General features: G+C 41.1%; 1 protein-coding gene across 2 annotated transcripts in view; it reads right to left on the reverse strand.

Annotated features, from left to right (window-relative positions):
* Nucleotides 1-19,564, reverse strand: part of NCEH1 (neutral cholesterol ester hydrolase 1) — a 62,797-nt gene extending 43,233 nt beyond the window's left edge. Inside the window, exon 1 of one of the 2 annotated variants that reach the window (XM_082655012.1) lies at nt 19,269-19,564. Coding sequence is in view for 1 of the 2 variants with exons in the window: in XM_082655011.1 (XP_082511137.1) it covers nt 19,269-19,406 (138 nt within the window). In the remaining variant the exon portion in view is untranslated. The remainder of the gene's footprint in view (nt 1-19,268) is intronic. The other variant, XM_082655011.1, reaches the window with a different exon arrangement.
* Between the last annotated feature and the right edge of the window lie 6,803 nt (nt 19,565-26,367).

Below are 26,367 nucleotides of genomic sequence, written 5' to 3' on the forward strand. Positions count from 1 at the left end.
ACTAAGAATACTGACTAAAGTATTTTTTTATAACTGCTTTCAGAGACCTTGGTTCACTCCTCTGTATACCCTTAATGGGGACAAATCCTCTTTCCCTGAAGTTGGATTTGATTTCTGGAAAAGCCAAAGTTCCTCTAGATAACAAGGTGTGTGATGAAGCTGAGGATCACATTTCGTTCATAAACAAGATGAGATTATAAAGTAATGAGAATGACGTTGACATGCACCACAAGAAATGGCTTGGAATGAAATTTCTTAAAAAACATTTTAGGGCTTCCCTGGTGGCACAGTGGTTGACAATCCACCTGCCAATGCAGGGGACATGGGTTCGAGCCCTGGTCCGGGATGATTCCACATGTCGCAGAGCAACTAAGCCCATGTGCCACAACTACTGAGTCTGCACTCTAGAGCCCGCACGCCCAGAGCCCATGCTCCACAAGAGAAGCCACCGCAATGAGAAGCCCCCGCACTGCAACGAAGAGTAGCCCCACTTGCTGCAACTAGAGAAAGCCCACATGCAGCAACAAAGACCCAACGCAGCCAAAAATAAATAAATAAAAATAAAATTTAAAAAATATATATTTTAGACAAGTTCTGAGTATTAGCGATGGCATCATCATTAGATTAAAGCTTAGAGGAAGATACCTGGAGGAACAGGCACTCTACTAACAAGTCACTATATTTCCCTTTGAAGGGTAGCGTAGCAGATTGGAAAGACCAAGGGATTGAAATAAGAGACTAGGTTAAAATTCCTTCTTAGTCGCTTACCAGCTGTATGAGTTTTTAAAAAATATTTTACCTCTCAAGTATTTTTTTTTAAATGAAAGTTTCTTTAAATGTAAGAATATATAGTGTGAGAGCAGGAATTACACTTGTTTACCACTTCTTCCCTAGAGTAGAGCTGACACAAAATACATATGCAATAAATAGTCATTGAAGGAATGAACAAAACTTCTAATGTCAACTGTTTTCAAAGAAATTACAATTAAACAAGGTATCCATGCAAGCTATTAAATTAACAAGTTTTTTAAAAAATCAATTACAGCAGTTCACGCTGGAAAGAATATAGCACAACTGGCATTTTCTCACATTGCTATTAATCATATAAATAGGAAAATAACTTGGAAATAAGAAGGAGGACCTGCAAAAATATTTATACTCTTTGATCTAGTGGTTCTAATTTGGGGGAATCTCTTGAGGAAAAATCCTAAAAGCAAAAAAGATTATAGACACAAATATGTTCACTATAACATTACTTATAATAGCAAGAAACTAAACAGTCTAAGTTTCTGGTAATAGGGAAATAGTTATGTTAAAAATGGTACCTGCTCTTTGATACGTCCATTACAAAGAGAAAGGAATGCTATGCAGTAATAATGTGGTATATCCTTCTGGTAAAATGACAAGTAAATTAAGTTGTGCATAAAGTTGTATAATATGACAGCATCTACCAAAAGACAACATATACACAAAAAGAGAGACTGAAAGGAAATATAACAAAAAGCAAATGGTGGCTGTGTTACAGTTAGAGTAGGTGAATTTTTCTATTTTCTAAATTTTCTATAGCATAATTATGTACCTGTTATAGTATATAAAATAATCCAGTCCTCTAATTTACTAAAGGAAATATGCTTCTATGGGAAAAAATTTTAAGTGGCTGTGATAGCCAGAGATTATAGAACTTAAAGAACACTCTCCACTGTCTGACATCCACCTACTGCTCAAACACACCCTATACCTACTCATATTCCTACACACTACTTCCCTGTACACACCTTTGCCTATAAACCTTGTCTGTCTTGCCCATGAAGTATTTACTTTCCTCAAAGATAACAGAAGGCTGCACTGCAGGGCTCCATTTGCTAATGGAATTTCTCCCGCTTGACCAAATTCCAGTTCCTCCTTCAGTGTCCATCTCAAATGCACCCTCCTCTGTGACACCCTGTCCAACTCACTCCTCAGACGGTTGCTCCTGCCTCAGTGCTCTCTAGGACTTGGTTCAAGTTCCTATTTTTGATACTTGCTGTATTGTCATTATGAATTTCTAGAGCTATCTCCTTCACCTTTGTTCTGCTTGGTCTATCACACTGCCTGGTACATAATTAGTGCTCAGTATAATTGCTGAATGAATGGCTTATATTGTTGACTATGCTTTCTTTCACTGTTGCTTCTAAGTTCCTGCTTTCTGAGAAAAAGCAGGCAGCTTACCCCTTATCATTTCCTACTTGGGCTCTTCAAGGAAAGGAAACAGGAATCCAGGGTAAAAGCAAATACGTTTTGCTGTTTGGTCCTACTGATGATGATGCCTTATTTGAGAAGTAGGATGTACAGGGAAAGCTTCCTGGCCAGTTGTTATCACCAACCCTCGTTATTGTGGAAGCTGTCCAGGGATGTTGAATCACTCATCATCGATTCACTCCGCAATTATGCGAGCGTTTACTTTCTGCCAGGTACTTTTAGGAGCAGCGAAGCCCACAGACCTGCTCCTTCCCCTCACAGAGCTTCCAACCTAGCAGGGGAGACAGGATTACTTAGAGAGACAAATTACTTAGGAGTAATTAAAGAAACAATCACCAATAGCGGTGTGTTCCGTGGAGGGAAAAGTCAGGGTAGAGTGAGAGAGGAAAATAGGGGTGAGACAGAAACTAGACTGGGTGGTTAAAACAAGAGGTCTCTATCCAGACACCTAACTCCTCTGATGAACACGCAAGAAGTTTTTGTCTCAGTTAAGGCACCACAGCTGCCAACAGCTGCAGTGTCTGTTTCAAACTTTAAACAAAGACTTTCTGAAGCAGCACAGTAGAAACACAACAAGAAAAACAATTTTGTTAAGTCAGTTTAAGACAAAAAGCTACTAAAACCAAACAACAGTAGAAAGATAATTTATTTCCAATCAAATTATGTATTTGGGGGCTCCCTGGTGGCGCAGTGGTTAAGAATCTGCCTGCCAATGCAAGGGACACGGGTTCGAGCCCTGGCCTGGGAAGATCCCACATGCCACAGAGCAACTAAGCCCGTGCGCCACAACTACTGAGCCTGAGCTCTAGAGCCCACAAGCCACAACTACTGAGCCCAAGTGCCACAACTACTGAAGCCCGCGCACCTAGAACCCTTGCTCTGCAACAAGAAAAGCCACCACAATGAGAAGCCCTCGAACCGCAACCAAGAGTGGCCCCCGCTCGCTGCAACTAAAGAAAGCTCGTGCACAGCAACAAAGACCCAACACAGCCAAAAATAAATTAATTTTTAAAAATGTATTTGGGCACCAGAATTTAATGCTATTCTACTGGTTTATAACAGAGAATATTTTTAATAAGTAGATTAAAGCTTATTTCACCAAGTAGTACTTATTCTTGAAGAATCATATATTGGTTGTGTGTTTTCATAATCATATTAGCTTACTTAAAGTTACCATAATTAAAACAGTGAAATGTATTAAGCGTAACAACACAAGACTGAGACTAGTTCCACCCATGGCCCAGTTATGCAAAGATCTCCTTCAAACATTTTATACCTTTCAGAAATGCAATAGAAATAACTCCCTGTATGTGTCATGCTGTCCCACCTCAGGGATATGCACCTGCTGTTCTCTTCCTGCAATGCCCTTCCTTCTACACCTGTGTGATGTCTTTCTTCTCATCCTTCCAGACTCAGCTGAGCCAGCACTTCCTCTGGGATCCTCTGCCTGAGTTCCCCAGACACACAGAAGCTTCTTCTGCTGGGTTCCCACAGCACCCACTACGTACCACGAACCACAGCACTTAGTAGGTTTTGTTGGAAGTGTCTCCTTGGCTTTTCCAAACACAATAGAGTGTGAGCACCTCAATGTCTCTGCAGTGTCTGATACCTTTCAATAAATTGCTGAAAGTATATCGGCACTTTAGAGAATGAACAATGCACCACTTTCCTCCATGAACAGAAAGAGAAAGAGGTGAAACAGCATAACACTATACATTAAGCATAATCTCAATAAATACAAAAAGACCCTAAGGAAACCTGGCTCTCCCACATGCACTAAAAACCACAGGAACCAATCTGTAGTGCAGCAACTTTAAGGATCACAGGTGTATAGAACTTAAAAAATGCTACCCATGGTTGCTTGCCACTCTCTGAAATCTGAAAATGGAAATGAAACAAAACAAAAACAAAAAAGGAGGGTGGGGAGATAAGAGCAGAAGACATTTAACCACTGACAACACCTAAATGAAAGTCCAACTTTTTAAGCAGTTTAAATTCTATGATTTGCCCCAAAATACGCTTTTATGGAGTCAGGAAATCATGTTACTGTTTTTAGAGTAACTGAAAATCACTTCCAAACAGGTTCCTTCTGTAGACATAACCAATAACAATGTTCTTCTTTTCATCCAAGATATATCTTCATTTAAGTTGCAGGACGGTGCCATTTGGATTAGCTATGTGAGGCAATAAGGCTGAGAAGTTATTGGTTTGGGTCAGTAGGGGGCCAGTAAGCCCTGAATCTGGCACACTGGGCGTCCTGTAAAATACTGGCCCACTATCCTTGACAAAAGTATAGCACATGCATTTAAATGGTACACTGCTAACTATAGGATTAATAGGCATCAACCTGCAAGGAAGCAAGTTTAATATTCATCTGATGTGCACCTCATTGGGAAGCAGACAGGAAAAGCTACTTAGCCTGTAAGAGTCTAGATTTTAAAATATGTTTCCACATAGATGAACCAACCAACACAAATTTAGACATAGTTATTTGGGGAAGGGGTGTTTCTGACTTTTTCTTTACCCTTGTTTTTTATTTTTTAAATATACATTTTTATTTTTAAATATATATTTACTTCTTCAATGTACTAAGTAGTTATGTAATTATCATATATATTTATAGATAAACCTATTTAGTACCTCAGTAATATCCATCGGTAACTTCCATCTCAGGTTTTTTAATCACAAGTTATAAAGGATATTCTGGCTATCTCCTGTCATAAGTGATAGCTCAATAACAACATTGCCAAAGTCAAACATTAGTTTTGACAGACATCCTTGAAACCATTCCAATGAAGAGGCTACAGGTTGAGACACTGAAATGTAAAAGCCACTGTTGCCTGGAAGCACATTTTGTGGCTCATCCACTGAGAGGTCAGGATGCAGAGCTGATGGGCTTGATTCCATCCTCAGAATTCTCACTTCTCAGGAGAATTCGACACAGATGACCACCCCTCCTAGTGGAGCTCTTCGGTGGTTTTTGGTTTCTTTGACACTCTTTCATTTTTCTTTAAGAAGATGTTGGGGGTAGGAGTTTATTAATTAATTTATTTATTTTTGCTGTGTTGGGTCTTCGTTTCTGTGAGAGGGCTTTCTCTAGTTGTGGCAAGTGGGGGCCACTCTTCATCGTGGTGCGCGGGCCTCCCACTATCGCGGCCTCTCTTGTTGCAGAGCACAAGCTCCAGACACGCAGGCTCAGTAGTTGTGGCTCACAGGCCTAGTTGCTCCGCGGCATGTGGGATCCTCCCAGACCAGGGCTCGAACCCGTGTCCCCTTGCATTAGCAGGCAGCTTCTCAACCACTGCGCCACCAGGGAAGCCCTGTTTGACACTCTTGTTTCCCCAGTTTTCCTTTGTTCTCTGATTGCTCTATCTCCTCTGCAGGCTCCGCCTCTTCTCCTCAACTCTAAAACTATTCTCTTATTCAACACTGTTTCCTCAGGGGACTTTCATGTCTTTAGGGGATTTCAGTTACCAGTGACCTGCCAACAAATTTCGCCATATTTCCTGGATTTTCCATTATATAATTATTTGCCACATATTTTTGGCTCAGTGTTGTAGCTCTAGGAAGGCCAAGTGCTACTTGTTTTGTGAATTGCTATAACCTCACTGCCCAGCAATTAATGATTGCTCAATTAAACAGGTGATAGAGGCCATGGTGAATTTCTTCTATTATGGTGGTCAGCTGAAGACACCTGCCTTTAGTATCCTTAGAGGTCAATGTCATATTTTCCAAAGTTATAGGCCAGATCTCTGGGCCCAAGAGATGGCAATCATTTGAGCAAATCCAAAGCCCTTTGTTTAGGAAAGCATCAACCCTTAAGTAAAGTGCTTCTTTACTACCTTCACATTGTGGCACACAGCTCATCATCAGGGCAGAATTCAAGTAAAGCACTTTAATTTATATAACAAAATGTCATGTCACCAACTGTACCTTAGGTACCTAAAGTCTAAAGAACTCTTTTCAGGTGACACATATTATTCTAAAATGAATTGATACCTTGGCAGAGTCTGATGAAGATCTTTGACATAAGACAATGACAGTCTAAAAGACATTCAATTTCTTCAGCTTTTAGAGCACTAACTGCAAAGCCAGACTGCTTGAATTAGCGTTCTGGCTCCGGGAGTATGATCTGGGCAAGTTACTTAACCCCTCTGTGCCTCAGTTTCTTCGTTTCTAATATGGGAATAATAGTACTTACCTCACAGGGCTGTTATAAAGATTGAATTAATATATATGTGAAATGGTTAGACCGTATGAGTTAGCTATGATGACGATGACTCATATATCCAGTTAGAACATCAGCAAACTAAGCCCATGGACTCCAAAATTTTAACTGCAGGAAGAGGTTTTTAGTTCTTGCTGTATACCAGTCACTGTGCTAAGAATTTTATATACACAATCACATTTAATCCACATACATAACAAGCCTTGAGGGAGGCACTGTCATTATCCCACTTTTATAGATAAGGAAACTAAAGCTTAGAGAGTTTAAGTAACTTGCCCAATTAGTCTCACGACTAGTAAGTGCTAAAGTCACGATTTAAGCCCAGTAGCCATAGCCAACAGCAGTCCAGGTGAAAAAGATCTACAGCTGTATAGAAATCCACAAACCGGAGAGCAAGAATGATGGTGAAAGTTAAAAATAAAAAAACTGCATATTACTATTGGAGTATACTGTAGACAATTGCCAAAAATCAGACTTGGACCAAATATATTTCTTATGTGACAGGTACTGTTCCATGTGTTTTACGTATTAACTACTGTGTGATGATGATGACAAACGATAAAGCTCTGTACACATTATCACATGCAATCTTCACCATAACTTTATGGGCTAAGTATCATGACCACTTACTAGATCAGGAAACACACATAGGTTAAATAAACTCTTCAAGGTCACACAGCTAGTATAGCTCAAGCCTGGATTTGAGCACAGGTCTTCTTAACCCCAAAATCCATGCTCTTAAACACTATGAAACTGGACCCCCAAATTTAGCAAATATACCATCAATATCATGAGGTTCAAATAAGGATCTATAGTCAATTAAATATGGGACTCACTAAATATTCTCTCTTTAAAATTCAAAATACATATTAGTATGGTAGGAATTCTGAAATGTTTCACAGTTAAAAAAGAAATCCTGATTTCTTTAACTCAGCATTTCCTAGTCTTATTTAATCATGGAACACTTTTCAATGTGTAACATATATTAAAACGCTCCAGGACTAAAATTTGTAAGTAGTACATAACACACTCCTTGCCTTCGTGATGCTTGTTCAATGTGGATTACACAAAAGATTTTAGAATGGAGTGGGCAAGTGACAAGGAGAGGAAGGGAGACTGAACAGTCATAACAGGAAGCTGTGGAATACAGTTGAAAGGGCTGTGGAGTCCAGCAGACCTGGTTCACGGCCAGCCTCCCAGGCAGTCATGTGTTTGTGAACCAGTTACCCAACCTTACTGAGCTTCTGTGAGGGCATTAACTGCTATTTCACAAGGTGGCTGTGTTTATTATTCAATAAATGGATCCATTATTATGCAGATATCTGCAGTAATCTTATTCTATTAAAAGCAGATCATCTTTTAAAAGCAAAATTGATTTGTCTTGCTAAGAAAGTCAAGGAAGCAGGGATTATTGCTGCTCTGTACTTGCTTCTAACAGGGAAGAACTATGCCATGAAATGGCATAAAGTAGGAATAGTGAAATAAACAGCTTGCATTTTAGAAAAGTAGACTTTAGAATGGTCAAGGAAAAGGTACCTAGGGCAGAGAAAATATTATGGTACAGGAAGCACAGAAGAGTGTTGGTCAAATTAATTTCTCAGGGGGCATTCATCAATTATCCATTCTGGAGGAAAAGAGAAAAGTAGAATGATACCAAATGAATGTGGGAATTTGCTAGTGATCTTTTAAGGAGATGGCCTGTAATGATAACTAATGTTTAGCTAGAAACACATGATTCATTACAAATTCAAAAACAACCATAAATCTACAAAAACATTATGAGGAAGTTAGAAACCCAGAAAACAGCAAGGCTCGCAAAAAAAAAAAAAAAGTTGCAAAGGACAACAAAAAGCCATTTGGGGATAAATTCAGAGTCAGAAGCACAAGAAAGCACCAGGTCTGCCCTTTGGGGCAAATGGAGTAACACAGAGGATTGAAAGAAAGCAGAACTATGAATTCCTATTTCCTCTATCATGAATGATCTTCAAGCCTCCCCTCTCAAAAACCCAAAAAACAAAAGCCCTAAAATAGTAAGAGAAAAGTTATGTCTATGATAGGTGAGAAAGCTTATGATTTGGTGGGGAGCTTGTACATAAAGAAATATCAACATTAGGAAAGAAACATACAAGGGCCATAAAAGAAAAATGAAATGCTAACAGAGTATAATGGAGAGACAAATTAGGGTTGACTGGGGAAAAAGAGGAAGTTTCCAAAAGAAATGATTTTTGAGTAGGTGTCGAAAGACACGTGGGATGTTGGCTAAAGTAAGAGGGTGGGAGGGCATGTGAGGCAGAGGTGACAACAGGAGGAAAACTGCCAGGATTGTCATGGGAACACTGTGAGGCTAGATTCAGCAGCGTGGTACCAGGTTGGAGCAGACCCTAAGTGCCAGCTAAGGAACTTAGTACTTTTATTTGGCCATTATCCTAGGGAACAGGAATTCCGCCTGGGGGTGATGGATGGGAGCTGGTTCCCTGGAGGGTTAACAGTCAAATCTGGGCAGAACAGGGAGCACAGGAATCACTCCATAACTTTGCGTTGATTATGCTGATCAATGCAAGTCACATAAATGCAGGCTGAGCATATGTCCAGATTTGTCTGGGAATAGTTCTGGTTTAAGACGGTTGTCTTGGCATGATTACTAACAGCAGCCCCTATCACTCTCAAAAATGTCATGGTTTGGACAATAAATTATGTGGCTACCTAGGTATATGTAACTCGGGGACTATATCTTTGTGTTTAATAGCAGTAATAATAAATGTGTATTTAAATAGTTACAAACTGTAAGGAAGAGAGCTTCCCAACAGGTAGGCTGCTAACGGGTTACAGATGGGCTATAAGAGATTGATGGTTAGGTGTTTTACAGAGGTAAAAACTTAAAACCATTTTTTATAACTATTCAAAATTTATCAGAGTTGGTATTCTCTTTGAGAGCCATTTGTATAATTTGCTTTCTGAATCTTGTGAATTCTGTCATTCAAGCCCTTATAGATTCCCCTGGTATTTCCTCCACTTTTTCCTGGCATACAAAAGTCATCAAGTCTCTGACATGAAAAAAGACTGGGAAACACCAGTGTAGATTAATTTAATGGTAGGAGCTCAAAAAACAGTCAAGATACAGTGTAGCTGTGATAAAGTTATCATGAGCGTTCCCAAGTGCATGGCCACAGCCATGAGGGGCCTGTCAGAGAGCAAGCACCAGGGACAAAAATGGGCAAATCCATCATGGAGGACTTTGTTTTCAGGTCACCCAGGCCCAGCAGTGAGAACGTGAAATTAAGAGTCTAGGAATTTTTATTCTAGTTCTGTTTTGCCACTATAACTAATCATGTGACCTTGGGGATATCATCGACCCTTCCTGAACCTGTTTCCTCACTTGACAAATGGAAATAACTAAGGCCAGCCAGTTATTCACTGTAAAAATAAAATGAGATAATGTAAGGGAAACCCTTTGTAAAACCTGGAGTGCTATATACATATAAGGTATAACAAAAAATTATGGGGTTTTTTTTGTTGTTGTCTTTTTGTTTTTGCGGTACGCGGGCCTCTCCCTGCTGTGGCCTCTCCCGTCGCGAAGCACAGGCTCCAGACGCGCAGGCTCAGCGGCTATGACTCACGCCCTGTGGCATGTGGGATCTTCCTGGACTGGGGCACGAACCCGCGTCCCCTGCATCGGCAGGCAGACTCCCAACCACTGCGCCACCAGGGAAGTCCAATTATGTTCTTTAGGGTCTCATTTCTATTAGGGTTAGCCTCCTCCTCCTCTTACTGGTGAGCCTCTAGGGTTTCCTTGGTAGGATCACCAATCCTCCTCTCACCCCACACACATTCATTCCCACCACTCCCACCACCACCCCTTCACTGACCTCTGCCAAATCCATGTCTCGAGCCCAGCTGTCTCTCTCCCTCTCACTCCCAAGCTCTGGTCTTGTATATGCAAACTATTTATGAACAGCTATCCTTAAACCAGTCCCATGGACACTTCAAAGCAAGGTGCCAAACTCTATTACCTTCACCCTCAGATATGCTCCTTTTCCTAATCAGGGTCATCATCACCATTCACCCAGTTACTCCAGAGTCTGTCCCAAGAGTCATCTTTGACTCCTTTTTCTCCTTCACTCCATATTAGCCTCCCACGCCCCCTCCATCAGCAACTCTGGTCAGCCTCACTCCAAACCAGTCCCATTTTATTAGTTCATGCCCTCCCCTCTTACCTGGATAATTGCTTCCAAGTGGTCTTTTGCCCTCATTTGGTTTCTTAAACTCTAGCGTCTATACTGCCACTGAGAAAGACTGTTCTCAAACACAGATCTGAGCATGTGATTTCCCTACTAAAAATCTTTTTCAGTGGCTCCTTTCTTGGCCCACAGAGCCCTTCATTACCTGGCCTGTGCTTCCTTCCTACCTTCTCTCTCTGACTTCGGAGTTTTATGCTCCAGCAACTCTGAACCACTTTTAGAGACTTAGCTTGTACCATCCTCTCCCATTGGAACAATCGCTTTGGCTGGAATGCCTTTTTCACTCTCCTTTCTCTCCCTCTTCTCTTCCCCAACTCTTCCACTCAGCTAGCTCTTACGGAAAGTCAACAATGGTTGAACTCTTGAACTCACAGTTAAGACAGGCTTGAGTTATATCGTGACTCCACCTCTTACAAGCTTTGTTATCATGAGCAAGTTACTTTTCTTTACAGTTCAGTTTCCTCCCTTGTAAGATAAGGAAAATAAGAACATCCATCTCATAGAATTATAGCATGGATTAAATGAATTGCATGTAAAGCACATAGCACAGTATCTGGCACAGAGTAAATGCTGAGTTATATCCTTAATAGATGTTATTTTTACCATAAATGCTCAACCTTGATAATTCACAGTAGAAATCAATGTGAAAGGGAGACATCTGTTCCTAATGCCCAGGTTAACATTAGATGTCCTTTTTAAGGCTCCTATAGCAACCCCCAAATGCCTCCATCATAACTCTTCCTCTATCAGTCAAGTGCACAATCTGTAACTGTCAGTAGGTTTGTCTCCCGTCACTGGACTGTAAACTTCTCCAGATTAGGTGTGTGTCTTATTCTGTTTCACCAACTCCTAGCATTAGGGTTCAGTTAATATTCATTGAATTAATGATGACTTCTGAATTTTAATTTTGTTAAGGATAGGATATTAAAGTAGGATTTAAATTTCATTTTGGAAACACTGAAAGATAGATTGTTAAAATTTCATAATAAGACAGATTAGGTAGGGAATATAGCTAGGTTTGCCACTTGGAAATTTAATTATATGTCTTAATTCTTTATAAATATAAATGAAGAAGAAAATAAGGGATAGTTCCCATATAGTTTCACTTGGCAGTAAAAGTAAAAATATGCTCACTAATTTAAAAGAAGTAACTGTACATTAATAGAATGTTTAAGAACAATTATTACACTTTCACACCTCAGAGAAATGTTTTCATATCAAGCTCAAGCCACATGTTACAAATAGGATGTCCCATTAAAATAAAGTAATAATGATGGCATTTCTGTGCTCAGGGCCATATTTGTAGAGTTCTGGGAAAAATAAAAAGGAGAATTATAAATTAGGTATTGTCTTACACACTTGTAGCTGATTCAATCTGACCTTGATATTTGATTGGATTCACCGGCAGGTACTGTCTACTGAGACCAACTCACATTGAGCACCTGTCAGAACTAATGCTGATTAAATACTGTGCCCTTAAGCTATTCTTAAAGCCATTCTGCTGCCAGGTGTTTAAAGAAAATCCCATTAAATCAGCTAAAAATTGTGCTTAGTGAAATCTCTAATTTAAAGTTAAATTTACGTGACAGTAGTAAACATTCCAGTTCATGAATGGTTATGAAAAAGGTTACCAAGTTGGAATTCTGCATGGCATCCAGCTGAGCTGTCATTTAAACCATACCCACACAGTCCAAAGGCACATGCACAGAGAATTCAGGTGAGGTCACATTAGATTTCAACAAGTTTGGAGATATTTTATGGGATGAAAAACCTTGCTCAACTAGTCCAAAAGCACTGCCATTTATAAGAAATAAATAAAGTCAGCAGAAACACCAGGTTCAATAATCTCTCTTTTATATTATGTCATCAAAAAGATACGTAGGGTAAGAACTAGAAAGCTAGGAAATGATCGAGGTAAGACAAGCCACACTCTGGCTCTGAATTCTTTTGAGATACCATTATTACCTTTAGTCACCATCTTTATCACCCCTCTGAACTGTACATAACCACTCCCTCCTATGAGCTTCTGAAAAACTTGTCAGCTCTTGCTTTTTTTACATTTTATTTTATTTATTTATTTATTTTGGTTGTGTTGAGTCTTAGTTGCGGTTCACGGGATCTTCATTGCAACACGCAGGATCTTTCATTGCAGCACGCAGACTTCTCTCTAGTTGTGGTGCAAGGGCTCCAGAGCGCATGGGCTCTGTAGTTTGTGGCACACAGGCTCTCTAGTTGAGGGGTGGGCTCAGTAGTTGCAGCACACGAGCTTAGTTGCCCCACAGCATGTGGGATCTTAGATCCCAAACCAGGGATCAAACACGAGTCCCCTGCATTGGAAGGTGGGCTCTTAACCACTGGACTACTAGGGAAGTCCCTTGCCTTTTTAATAGCTGTATATTAACATGGCTTCTCATCGTACTAGACTGCAATTTCTTGTAGGTCAGACTCAAACAGTAAGCTTTCAATCTGTGTTACATCCAAGTGACTGAGCGTGAAGCCTGCTATCGTGATAGCTGTCAAAGGATCCAGGATGTGTTTTTAAAAGCAATGTATATATAGGGTTGGCCAAAAGGTTCTTTCATTCAGTTTTTCCATAAGATGGCTCTAGTAGCGCTAAGTTGTCTTTAACTTCACTCGAAACAATTTTGTTAGATTGTATTGTGACAGCTGTCATATCAGCGTGCATTTTTAAAAAACTTATCAAAATTGGTGAATTTTCATTTTAATATTGAAGATGGAAGAAGAAAAGCTACACTTTCAGCATATTATGCTTTATTATTTCAAGAAAGGTAAATATGCAACTGAAACACAAAAAAAGATCTGTGCAGTGTATGGAGAAGGTGCTGTGACTGATCAAACATGTCAAAAGTGGTTTTCAAAGTTTCGTGGTGGAGATTTCTCACTGGATGATGCTCCACGGTTAGGTAGACCAGTTGAAGTCAATAACAATCAAGTCGAGACATTAATTGAAAACAATCAATGTTATACCACATGGGAGACAGCCGACATACTCAAAATATCCAAATCAAGCACTGAAAATTATTTGCATCAGCTTGGTTTTGTTAATTGCTTTGATGTTTGGGTTCCACATAAGTTAAGTGAAAAAGAACCTTCTTGACCATATTTCTGCGTGCAATTCTCTGCTTAAACCTAACGAAAACGTTTCATTTTTAAAACAAATTGTGACGGGCGATGAAAAGTGGATACTGTACAATAATGTGGGATGGAAGAGATCGTGGGGCAAGCGAAATGAACCACCACCAACCACATCAAAGGCTGGTCTTCATCCAAAGAAGGTGATGTTGTGTATATGGTGGGATTGGAAGGGAGTCATCTATTATGAGCTCCTTCCAGAAAACCAAACAATTAATTCCAACAAGTACTGCTCCCAATTAGACCAACTGAAAGCAGCACTGGACGAAAAGCGTCCAGAATTAGTCAACAGAAAACACATAATCTTCCATCAGGATAAAGCAAGACTGTATGTTTCTTTGATGACCAGGCAAAAACTGTTACAGCTTGGCTGGGAAGTACGGATTCATCCCCCATATTCACCAGACATTATACCTTCGGATTTTCATTTCTTTTGGTCTTCACACAATTCTTTTTTTAAAATAGATTTATCTTTTATTTATTTATTTTTGGCTGCATTGGGTCTTCATTGCTGTGTGCAGGCTTTCTCTAGTTGCGGCAAGCAGGGGCTATTCTTCGTTGTGGTGTGTGGGCTTCTCATTGTGGTGGCTTCTCTTGTTGCGAAGCATGGGCTCTAGGTGCTCGGGCTTCAGTAGTTGTGGCATGCAGGCTCAGTAGCTGTGGCTCACGGGCTAAGTTGCTCTGCAGCATGTGGGATCTTCCCGGACCAGGTCTCGAACCTGTGTCCCCTGCATTGGCAGGCGGATTTTAACCACTGCCCCACCAGGGAAGCCCCAAAATTCTCTTAATGGAAAATTCCCTGGAAGACTGTAAAAGGCACCTGGAACAGTTCTTTGCTCAAAAAAGATTAAAAGTTTTGGGAAGATGGAATTATGAAGTTGCCTGAAAAATGACAGAAGGTAGTGGAACAAAACAGTGAATACATTGTTCAATAAAGTTCTTGGTGAAAATGACAAATGTGTCTTTTATTTTTACTTAAAAACCAAAGGAACTTTTCCCCAATATTTTTGGGAATTCCCTGGCAGTCCAGTGGTTAGGACTCGGTGCTTTCACTGCCTTGGCTGGGGTTCAGTTCCTGGTCAGGGAACTAAGATCCCACAAGCCATGCAGCACAGCCAAAAAAAAAAAGAAAGAAAGAAATCTATTTTCTTCATAGAACAATTGCTAAAATATTAATCACATTGATATGCATTGCACATCAATTCTGCTTTAGAAGTAGAAAACCTCCTACAAAAAAGTTTTAAATTAATTTCTTATTCCATGTTCATTGTAGAAAAACTAGACTATACAGATAGGAAAACTGAAGATATAATCTTATGGCCCAGAAAAAAAACACTATATTTTAAATTATATCCTTTAGCTCTTTCTATACATCTATATATAGATATATAAAACTGTATGTTTTGATAAATAGGTATTTTAAATGGGATTACAGCATATATGCTGTTTTGTAGCATTTTCCCACTTAACACCCAGTACAAATCATTTGTAGACCATTAAACTTTATTTTTACAACTTAAATTTTTTTACTGCATAGTTTCCAAAATATGGGTTTACCATATTTACTTAATCTCTTATTGTTCTTAAATTCTTTTAAATAACTGCAGAAAAAAGAAGAGAAAGGTTGCTGAATGCTCCCTCATATTTCTCATAAGTGGCAGTGCTTTTGGACTAGTTTAAAAAGATTTCTGTACCACCTGTGAAATGTTTCTATCTTTATAGCTACAGCTTTGACTATATGCATAATTACTTAAAATAAATTCATCCAGAGGGATTTCTGGGTCAAAGAAAATGCTTCTACAGTTTCTGATGGATATTGCCAAACTGCCCTCAAAACAGTTGTTAAAATTTACATTTTCTCCAGCAGTGTATACGTCTCAATATCTCTACCTGTACTGGGATTACCATTTTTAAAAAAATCTTTGCTTGCACAGCATTTTGAAATGTCTTCAGAACCTCCCCCAAACTCCCTCCTTTTGTTCTTCTAGTCTCTTGCTGCCCGATCTTCATCTAAACCTCTCTCCACTGTCCTTTCCAGATCTATTTTTGTTTGTGCTTTTCCACTGCTCAAGTCTTACAATGGCTTTGCTATAACACTGAAAGTTGCCTAGCTAGTATTTTATCCCCTTAGCCTCTTAGAGCCAAAGTATCAACCAACAAATCTGATAAACTAATCCATGCTAATGTTAAGGGGCTCATTTCCAGCCACATGTGTGAAATATAACTCGAGCAGTTTAACAAAAATATATTATCTACATCAGCAATGCATTTATTTAACTTACAGGGCAGTGGTTCTCAATTTTGCTGCACGTTGAAATCACCTTGGGAACTGTTAAAAATACTGCTGCCTGGGACTCATCTCCCAAAGATTCTGAATAAATTTGGTATACTGTGTGACTTGGGCTTTAGGATTTCTGAAGTCTCCCTAGGTGACTCTAATGTAGCATCTGTGTTTGAGATGACTTAAGAAAGATCCTAAGTAGTTTCTTCTTACGTAATACTGGAGGATGCCAAGGAAGAAAAAGTACAAGGAACACAATCTCAATAATCTGACTCATCTGCAGAAGATAAAGGAGATTAGAAGGGGCAGCTAGGGGTGAATCATTTGCCAATGACAACAGGATAAGAGTAGCATTCACTTTCTTGGCCTCGAGGCATCTTAGTTCCCAGACCAGGAACTGAACCCGCACCCCGTGCAGTGGAAGGGCAGAGTCTTAACCACTGGACCACCAGGGAAGTCCTGAGCAGTCACATTTCTTGAGGCTAGGCAGGTGCCTGCTGTGTTAGGAAGTAGGCCAAGCCTCATCTTTGAAGTATTGATAGCCTTTGTAGTTAAGCTAATCAACTCAAACTAAAATGATTTGGGTAACAAATGTTATGCCACGCAATGTAGTGACAGCATTCCAGGTTTCATTCCAGGAGGTAAACTACTTCCAGGTTGCATTTGCTTTATTGTTTCAACAAAGTTGGGCAGTACCACAGATTTTCCCCACAACCCATAGTGGCCCTTTGGGACAACTCTTAGAAGAATAACTACACCAGTTCTAGCCATTTAAATACATTATAGCACTCTTACAAAGTAGCTATTAGCCCTATTTTACAAGGAAAGCTGAGGGTCAGAGAAGGTTAGTAAATGGGCTAGCCTCAAGCCAGCAAGTGGCCTGGCTGAGGTGGGATTCAGGGAAGCAGGACTCTTAACTTTAACAGTCATATTCTATTTACTACCAAGTGTCAAGCCATGTTTCCTTTTCCCCAGGACAATTTGAAGTGACATTGGTAAATTGCTTTCCTGGGTAGAATATGCTTCCTTGTGGTCTGAATGATCTTTCTGATACTTTACAATCCAGAAGACAAGTGATGAGAGCCACTTCTGTGCTAACCCACCTCCGGCCACAGTGTCAAGTAAGGACACTCTGTTACCTTATCTATCTCTGTGACCTGGCATTACAAACATTATCATTCCCAAACACCAGCTGAGAGCATACTCTGCAGAGGACTGTATGATCCAAAGGCCTTAATGGGTTGGCTGCTTCGTTGGGGAAGAAAAGCTTTTTTCCAAACCTGGCTTTTCCCAAATTACTTATGATAGGGAAGATTTCCTAGGTGACCAGAAAAGGAAGAATAATTTCTGTGGCCACCATAGTAGTTTGACTCTTTTTTTTTTCCTGTTTTTCTTATTATTAGTCATTATTCTTTTTATTGTAGAGGGTCATTTAAGCCACCCAGGTAAATACCATTGTACCCGAGAATCTTTAAAGGGTTTTACTCCCCAGCTACATAATTTCTGGAGGAAGAGAGTGATTGTAGGGCTTCCTGTACAAAAATTGCCTTTCTTGGAGCCAATGCTAGAGAAGGGAATGGTAATTCTTTCACCACGTCAACACTGTAGTAAGCAGGAGGGAAGGAAGAGGCTCTATAGCCTCAATGGATCATACCTAAGAGACAATAGGGGACTTAGGGGTGGAGAACGATGCTGGATTCAAGAAAAGCAAAGTCGTAGGAATGTGCTACAATACCCTAGTTAAGGGACTCTTTTTTTTTTTTTTTTTTTTTTTTTTTGCGGTACGCGGGTCTCTCACTGTTGTGGCCTCTCCCGTTGCAGAGCACAGGCTCTGGACGCGCAGGCTCAGCGGCCATGGCTCACGGGCCCAGCCGCTCCGCGGCATGTGGGATCTTCCCGGACCGGGGCACGAACCCGCGTCCCCTGCATCGTCAGGCGGACTCTCAACCACTGCGCCACCAGGGAAGCCCAAGAGACTTTTTGATAGGACAAAGCTTCAGAGACTATGTAATCCTACACACAATTAGAATGGACAGGGAAAAGGAACATCGACCCTCTAGGAAAATCATGGGGTTTTTTTTCCCTCTAGTTGTCATTCTTGAAAGGAGTTTACCAAAATAACCCGAGATTAAAGCTCAAGGTTGGGGGAAGGGAGGAGACTCGGTTTTGGAGGAGGGTTAGGAGTTTAGATAGAGCAGGATGCTTAGAAATACTGTTCAGTCATAGGGCTCAGCCTTGACTACAGATTGTAGCTTAGATTTTAGATTGTCTGGCACTGAAAATAATGCCTCTTACATAGAATAAACCAGAAAGTTACATTTTCCTGTCTACGGGGTTAAAGAAATACACACCCGTGACACAGTAGAGAGAACTGTCACCCTGCCAGGGTAAGCCAGGGTATCCTGGCTCAGGCAAAGGTTATCTCCGCGACAGTTAAAGACAAACTAAATTCTGCAGGGCAGGCCGGAGAGAAATGCATCATGCACACACCGGCTGCCACTGCCTCTCCCGCCAGCCAGGTCTCCTGGCCTCTTTTCTTGCTGAGCTGATGAGTGCCACGCATGAAATGCGAGATCTGTGCTGTTCCCCAAGTACTTGGAGGAGCCCAGCCTGCTGCCCCCGGGAATGGGGGGCTCCACTGTCGGGGACATTGGGAGGTCACCCGCGCCCGAGTCTGCTTTTAAGGTGGCTGCACTCCCAGGAACCAGAACCCGTTTTTCCCAGAGCCTTCCTAAAACATTTAACTCACTCTCTGCCGCCCTCTATAGGAGAACAAAAATGGAGGAGGGGTGGTTTATAAAAGGCTGGAAGATCCGTTTCTGGCGCTGCAAACCAAGAAAGAGGGGGACATTTAGGAAAGACGAAGGATTAAACAGTCGTCAAATTCTATTCAAGAACTTCACCTTCTCCATTACCAACACAGAAGAAGAGACACACATAGACCTAACCCTCTGCTAGCAAAGAGAATGCGACACCCTGAAAATGTCAGTCTGAACCACCTTAAAAAGCGATCGCATCATTGCGTTAGAAAAATTTGTATTCTCGTGGGACAAGGTCCGGAAATTCTGTTTCCCTCTTTAAACATTGCTTAAGAGAAGGGAGAGAGAATCGGCGCTGGGCTACGTCTCACCACTTGCTGTGCGCTCCGGAAAGTGGCGTCCAGCAGCATCAGCTTCCAGGGGTCGGACACGGAGCTTGGCAGGGGTATGTAGATGTAATAGGCGGCCAGCGCCACCAGGGCGGTAAGCAGGACACACGACGACCTCATCCTCCCCCGGATCGGCTGGCCTGCCGGGTTGACGAGGAGGAAAGGATAATGCCACCAAAGACCTCAAGCAAGTTTCTGCAAGGGCCAGCAGCTCATTCACCGGTTTCTTACATGTCCAGGAGCCAATCAGAGGCGGCGTCAGGAGGAAGTCGGAGCGCTGACGTGCCCCCTCCACTGTGTCCTTGCAAAGTGTTGCAGACGCTTCAGGTCTGAGAAAGCTCTGGGGCTGTGCTGGGCGCAGAACAGCGCACTCCGGAGGACACAGGTGTGTATTGCACCTTTGTGACCAAAGGCTCCCTCCTGAAGGTTCCCAAACGAAAACACGCCCGGAATAGTTTCGGTGTGATGAGTTTCTGTCTGTCCAAACTACGTGGGCCAGTCTGACTCAAAATGGAGTCCGATGTGAGAAAGATAACAAGATGATAATGATAAAAATCCACTGTCTTCAGCCAGATTTGCAATGGAATGTAAATTCTAGCTGTTATGTGGTAAGAGAAAGTAACAAATTCTTATAGCTCAAGCAGTGCTAAGCCAGTAGTACATCTAGCACCCAAATCTTGGTTTCCAGATCTCATTCTCCAGTAAAAGGAACCATGACCCTTTGCCATGGCACCGTGGAGAAAAGCCTGATTATAGGGCTGGGACAGGTAAAGTACAGGATGAACCTGTTGCTCTGTAAGATAAGGAAGTGCTAAAAAATGATGGGAACTGGTCAAAAGGACACAGGTGGCAGCTTGAAGGGTCTCCCATGGCTAAAGCTGGAATAATTTTAGCATCAAAATAAATAATAATGGATTACAAACCATTGAATAAAATAAATATCTAGGAGTCTATACTAATATAAATAAATAGGAAAACACCACGTGAAAAAAATTCTTTCAAGTGGGTTGCTGGTAGCAGAAAAAGCATTTGAATCCAGATTTCCTATTAAAGATGGGGGGAGGGGAGGGGATATAGAATGAGAGAGAGAGAGAGAGAGAAAGAAACTTCACTAGCAGAATTACAACCAGAGATCCAGAAGAAAAAAATTGGAAGAACTGTTTTAAGGAGGTGGTTAGAGAATAACTCCAAACTTATTGATCGAGGCCTTAAAACACCTGGTACATATACTTTTGCAACTTAATATACTAATTTAAATTTAACCTAATCCAAAGTAATGAAATAATCATAAATTTGGGACTGAAAATGAGATTCTTGGGAGAAAGTTGGCTTCCTATTCAAAGTTTGGAATAAAACATTTATATGAAGGGTACACTTCAATGATGTTTCAAGCATTCAAGTTTGAGATCATCATTTTATGTTTCTTTGCAGTTACTAGTTAAGCATATAAGTCTAAACAGAAAGAGATATATAAGTTTGTGAGTGAATGTATGTGCATAAAATTAGAAGCTAATCTCTACGGGTAATTACAAACAATCCCAGAGCTACCAACCGAATTGACAACTGGATTGATTCACATAATTTTCTTTCAGGTAATCTGTAAAATAATTCAAAGTTTTACCTTGTAGACTTTAATATTTTCTTCCTGGATTTTGATTATATTCATAAAATCATAGATCTTAGAGCTGATGACAAAACAAACAAACAACAACAACCTCACACCTGACCCATCCTTCCATCTTCAGCCAGTAGTTACAAGCTTGGTTTATAGATGAGACTTTTGAGGCCCAGAGCAGCTTGTTCATAGTCTTCTAGTTTGTAAGTGATAGAACTTACAAACCAGGTTCTGTGGTTAACACTTTGAATGCATTAACTCCTGCCTCTCAGTGCTCTGTAGCTTCCCTTCAGCAGTGCACTAAGAGATAGAAACCAAGAAAAAACAAAGAAACCACTATGATTCTCAGTGCTTCTTCTGTAGATCTGAGAGTCTTTATAAAATGAAACCAATCTGAGATAAATTTAAACAGCTTCATCACTTGTTTCTAATACTTCATTCATTCCACAAATATACCTGGTCCACACTAGGAAATAAAGGAGTGGGGGCAAGGCAGTAAGGTCTCTGCTCTTTTTGATTTTGCGTGCTTGGTAGTGATGATAGTTGTGGGGTGAGAGTAAGGAAAGTAGAGAAAGGAGAGCCAAACAATAGATAAATGATAACAATTAACAGGCATGGAATGCTAACCACAAGCCAGGTTCTGTGGTTAACACTTTGAATGCATTAACTCATTTAGTCTTCACAACAATTCCTATGAAGTATGTGTTCTTCTTATTCTGAAAACAGAGGCACTGAAAGATGAAGTGCTTGCCCCAAGTCACCTAGGTAGTGGGAAGTATAGCTGGGATTTGAGCCCATGGAGTCTGGCCCTTGTGCTCATGTGCTTTACTGCTCAACTCTGCTGCCGAGTGGTTAGGATTGGGAAGAAAATAGAACAGGGTAGTGTGATACCTTGTGGCTGGTTGCTGCTTTAAACTGGGTGATGAAGGGGACTTCTTTAAGGAGATGCCATTTGAGCTGACAGCTGAATGACTAAGGAGACAGCCATGCAGAAATCTAGAGGGTGGGGAACAAGTGCAGAGGCCCTGAGGTGTTACGAGGTCAGGGAACAGAGAGAGTGCTGGAGAGGTAGGGGTCATGTGCAAGGGGCGGTAGAGCAGGCACAGTCAGAGAGGTAGCACGGATGCAGAAGGGTGGATCGTCTAGAACTGTGTGGGTCATGATAAGGAGGTGGCATGGGAAGCCATTGAAGACCTTGCAGCAGGGGAGCAAGAGAATTTGATCTGTATTTGAAAAGAAGCACTCCAGCTGCAGTGTAGAGAACAGGAGGCTTTTTCAGTCATCCAGATCAGAGATGATGGTGGCCTGGATGGGCAGAGCTAACAGTGGGACAGAGAGAAGGGGCAGATTTAGAATACATTTTAGAGATAGAGGAGACAGGACATACTCACAGATTGTGAAGGGTGATAAAAGGAGAAGAGTCAATAAAATACTCTGCTTCTAAGGAAATAATGTGTGATTTGATGTTTAGGCAATTGATGTTTCTATTTATATAGAATATCTTAAATTAGTTTTTATTAAGATCTCCTAATTATATGACATAGTAATATCATTGCTTAACAGAATTTTTACTTTTATTACTTGAAATAATTCACCCAAAATGCCATATACTACGCCATGTGAAGTGGGCTTCTTCATCTAAGGACAAGCAGAACTTTAGTTCAGCAAACACTTACTGAGTTCTGCTGTCTACAAAGCACTGTGGTAGGTGCTGTCGTGATAAAAATGGTCCCTTTCCCACAAAACAATGTCCACTCTAGTCAGAGAGAAAGTCAGATAAACTTTTTATTATCTGAAATATACAAATTCCAGAGCTATAGAGAGGAGGAAATCATGAGTAGATCTGTTCTAGAAGAGTGAGGAGTAAGAAGACCTACAAGAAAGGTGATGACTGAGCGATTGGGCAGGTTGGACAGGAGTGTGCAGGTGGATATTAGGTAAGATCATCCCAAGCAGAGAGGAGAGCACACACAAAAGTCCTGAAATGTGGTATGAGCTGCAAGCAGTTCAGATACTTCTCGGGCATCAAATGCAGGAAGGTGGAGAGATTAACCTGAAGAGTTAGGCAGAGGTCATGAGATGCAGGGGCTGGTGGGTTGCGCCAAGGAGTCTGAACATTATACCCTAGGCAGTGGGAAGGCACTGGATGATTTATGTTAGATCTAGTGACAGTGGAGAGGGTATGTGGTCTGGAGGAGAGCAGGGGAAGCTGCTGGCAGTGTGTTGCTTCCAAGGTGTCCGAGAAAGATGATGCTATTGTAGTTCAGACTTGTATGAAGTGTTGGTAATGGGGTTGAAGAGTCCGAAGAGATCTAAGAGGTAGAATCAGAAGGACTTGGAGAGGGAGGGAAAAGGTGATTTCCCAGATTTCTTGTTGAAGCAACTGGATAAAGAATGGTGGAAGAGTGAAGATTTGAGGGAAAATGACAAATTCACTGGGGAGTATTTGGGTTTAAGGTTTCTATGGAACATCCAAGAAGAGATATTGAGTAGACTCCTAGACAAACAAGTCAGGAGCTCATGGGAGAGGTCCAAGCTAGAGATGTAAGTGTGGGAGTCTTCATCCTATAACTGAAGCCCTGACAGTGGAAGAGAGAGAAGCTAAGAGCTTGGGAAGTGCAAGGAAGAAAGCCAGGCCTGAGGGCCTTGACATTTACTGATTAGGAGAAGGAAGAGGACAAGTTGACAACAGAGGCCAAGAAGAAGTGGTCAGAAAGGGGACTGTCTGATCTAGACAACTGAGTAATGATGGATAGTGAAAGTGAGAGAAACTCATTCAGAAGTTAAATTTATGGAGTTTCCTAACTGGATTCTTGAAAGGGGAGAGAGAGGATGGAGTTAATAATGACTTCAAAGTTTCTGGTTTGAGTAATGTCATCAACTGACATAAGAAATATTGAATGCAAAGCAGGTTTGAGGGTAAGATGATGAGTTCAGTGCTGTGATGTACTAAGAATTATATTCAACAACCTCCTTATCAATATGATCTAAATTCAGTGTTAAATATTTGATTAAGGTCAAAGCCACTACATGCTATGTTGAAGAAAATTAGTTTGTGAATTACTATATTTATAATGTATGTGCCTAATTTTCATAATCCCTCTACTGATTATGGTTTGAAGCTCATCCTTGATCTTGCCAATTGTGACATTATACTCTCTTAAGACAGAAAACCTTGGCTTGTGTTCAAAGAACAAAAGGAAGTTTTTCTTTTTTCTTGCAACCATCCTATTATGGTATCATCCAAAGATCTATGACTTCACACACACACACAAATCCAGCATGGACCAGCCTATGGCAACTTCACAAAAACAGCCGTGATGCTCCTTGATTGGGAGCATCACATTGCCTCCTCTTCCCATCATAAACACACAACTCAGCGACCACAGTGACGTCCAATCTCCCAGTTTCCTGGATCTTGCCCTCAGTAATGTATTAGCTTCCTATTGCTGTTGTAATAAAGTAGCACAAACTGAGTGGCTTAAAACAACAGAAAGTTATAGTCACACAGTTATGGAGTCTAGAAGCCTAAAATCAAGGTGTCAGACATCCATGGTCTCTCTGAAGGCTCTAGGAGACAATACTTCCTTGCCTCGCTCATGCTACCTTCTGTGGTTGCTGGCAATCCTCAACGTTCCTTGGATTGTAGATGCATCCAATCTCTGCCTCTTGTCTTCACATGACTGTCCCCCTGTGTACAGGTCTTTGTGTCTCATCTTCTTATAAGGACATCGGTCATATTGGATTAAGGGTCCTTTCTATCTCAGTGTGACCTCATCTTAACTAATTACATCTGCAACAACCTTATTTCTAAATGAGGTCATATGCTGAGGTACTGGGAAGGAAGAGAATTTGGGAAGGGTGTGTGGCACTATTCAATCCAGTATGGTACCCAAGAGTCAGATGAGTAATGGAAGCACATTAGCTGGGCATCCTGCCCCTTCCCCCACAGTGGCTGTGCACGTGGTTCCCAGGCCTCCTGAGATAGTCTGGGCAGTTCCTATACAGGTGATGTTCCCCTTGCTCATCTTCTGAAGCTCAGTCTTTTGTCTTTGGATTGACAAAGACAAAAAAACTGTCCTGTTCAGATTTCAGGCTGATAGAAGAAGAGTATATGTGGGGAGGATCATGGCTAGTGGTGATGGCTGTTTGCAGAAACATGGCCATGGCACTGCTCAAAGAATCTACAGCGTGCATGTGCGTTCACACGCACATACACACACACACACACACACACACACACACACACACACATCTTCTGAAATAAGATAGAGGGCTTCCCTGGTGGCGCAGTGGTTGAGAGTCCGCCTGCCGATGCAGGGGATGTGGGTTCGTGCCCCGGTCCGGGAGGATCCTGCATGCCGCGGAGCGGCTGGGCCCGTGAGCCATGGCCGCTGAGCCTGCGTGTCCGGAGCCTGTGCTCCGCAACGGGAGAGGCCACACAGTGAGAGGCCGCGTACGGCAAAAAAAAAAAAAAATTTTTTTTTAAATTAAAAAATAAAATAAAATAAGATAGAAATTTAAAAATCAGAAGGTAAATAAGGTCAGTAGAAAACATGACACCATTCTTTTAAACCAGCATCTGGTCAGCATTAGCTCAGGTACTCCCAAAGGAGAAAGGTACTCAGCAATAAGATACAAGGTGGGATCTTTGACCAAAGGTATTTCTCATTTAAAGTCAGGCACATTCCATTATCTAAAATCTTCTGTGCTCTCCAAGGAACTGATTGTTATTAAGGTGTCCTTGGTGGATCTATCCACCGGAAAAGGTGTGACCCAGGTAGATGACTGGGCATGGTTGTTGGTCCTGGGGTGCATGTGATGGAAAGTGATGAGTTGGAAATCAGGGTTCCAGTCACCTGTGAATTTGAATATAATCTTCAAATAAATTCCAAAGTTCTTCCCAAGCCTACCAACCTTGGCTGGTCCACTTCTGCCTACTCTGTAACTCACCTAGTGCCCTCCTCACCTGTCCTCTATGCTGCAGCCACACTGGCTTCTTTTCAGTAAGTCACTTCTATGAAGGCTCTTCTGCCTCTGGGTCTTTATTTGTGTCATTCTGTGCCATTTCCTCTACCTGGCACTCTCTGCCCTCTACTTTTCATCCTAGTTGGCCCATTCTTATTATTTAGGTATCTGTTTAAATGTCACTTCCTCGGAGTGACAATATCTTACAATGTTAAGCATGTAATACATTTGGACCTTGAAGCTTGTCATAGAAGCACCTTCTATAACTGCTACCTGATCAGTTAGCAGTTAAGACTCTTACCTTTCTCACAAAGCCAACTTAAAGGACCTGCCTCTGGGTAAAGGGGATGATTTAGACAGAAAGTTATGTTATTGGATATATGTATCCTGAAGAAACCTATTTTAAAGTAATTTTCAATATTTCTGAAATACTAACATGATTTTCTTATTTCAGAATCTTGTTTCGGAAAGATTATTGAATATTTGCCTGCTTAAAAG

Source organism: Grampus griseus (assembly GCF_964374135.1).
Source record: "Grampus griseus genome assembly, chromosome: 5".
NCBI classification, from domain to species: Eukaryota; Metazoa; Chordata; class Mammalia; order Artiodactyla; family Delphinidae; genus Grampus; species Grampus griseus.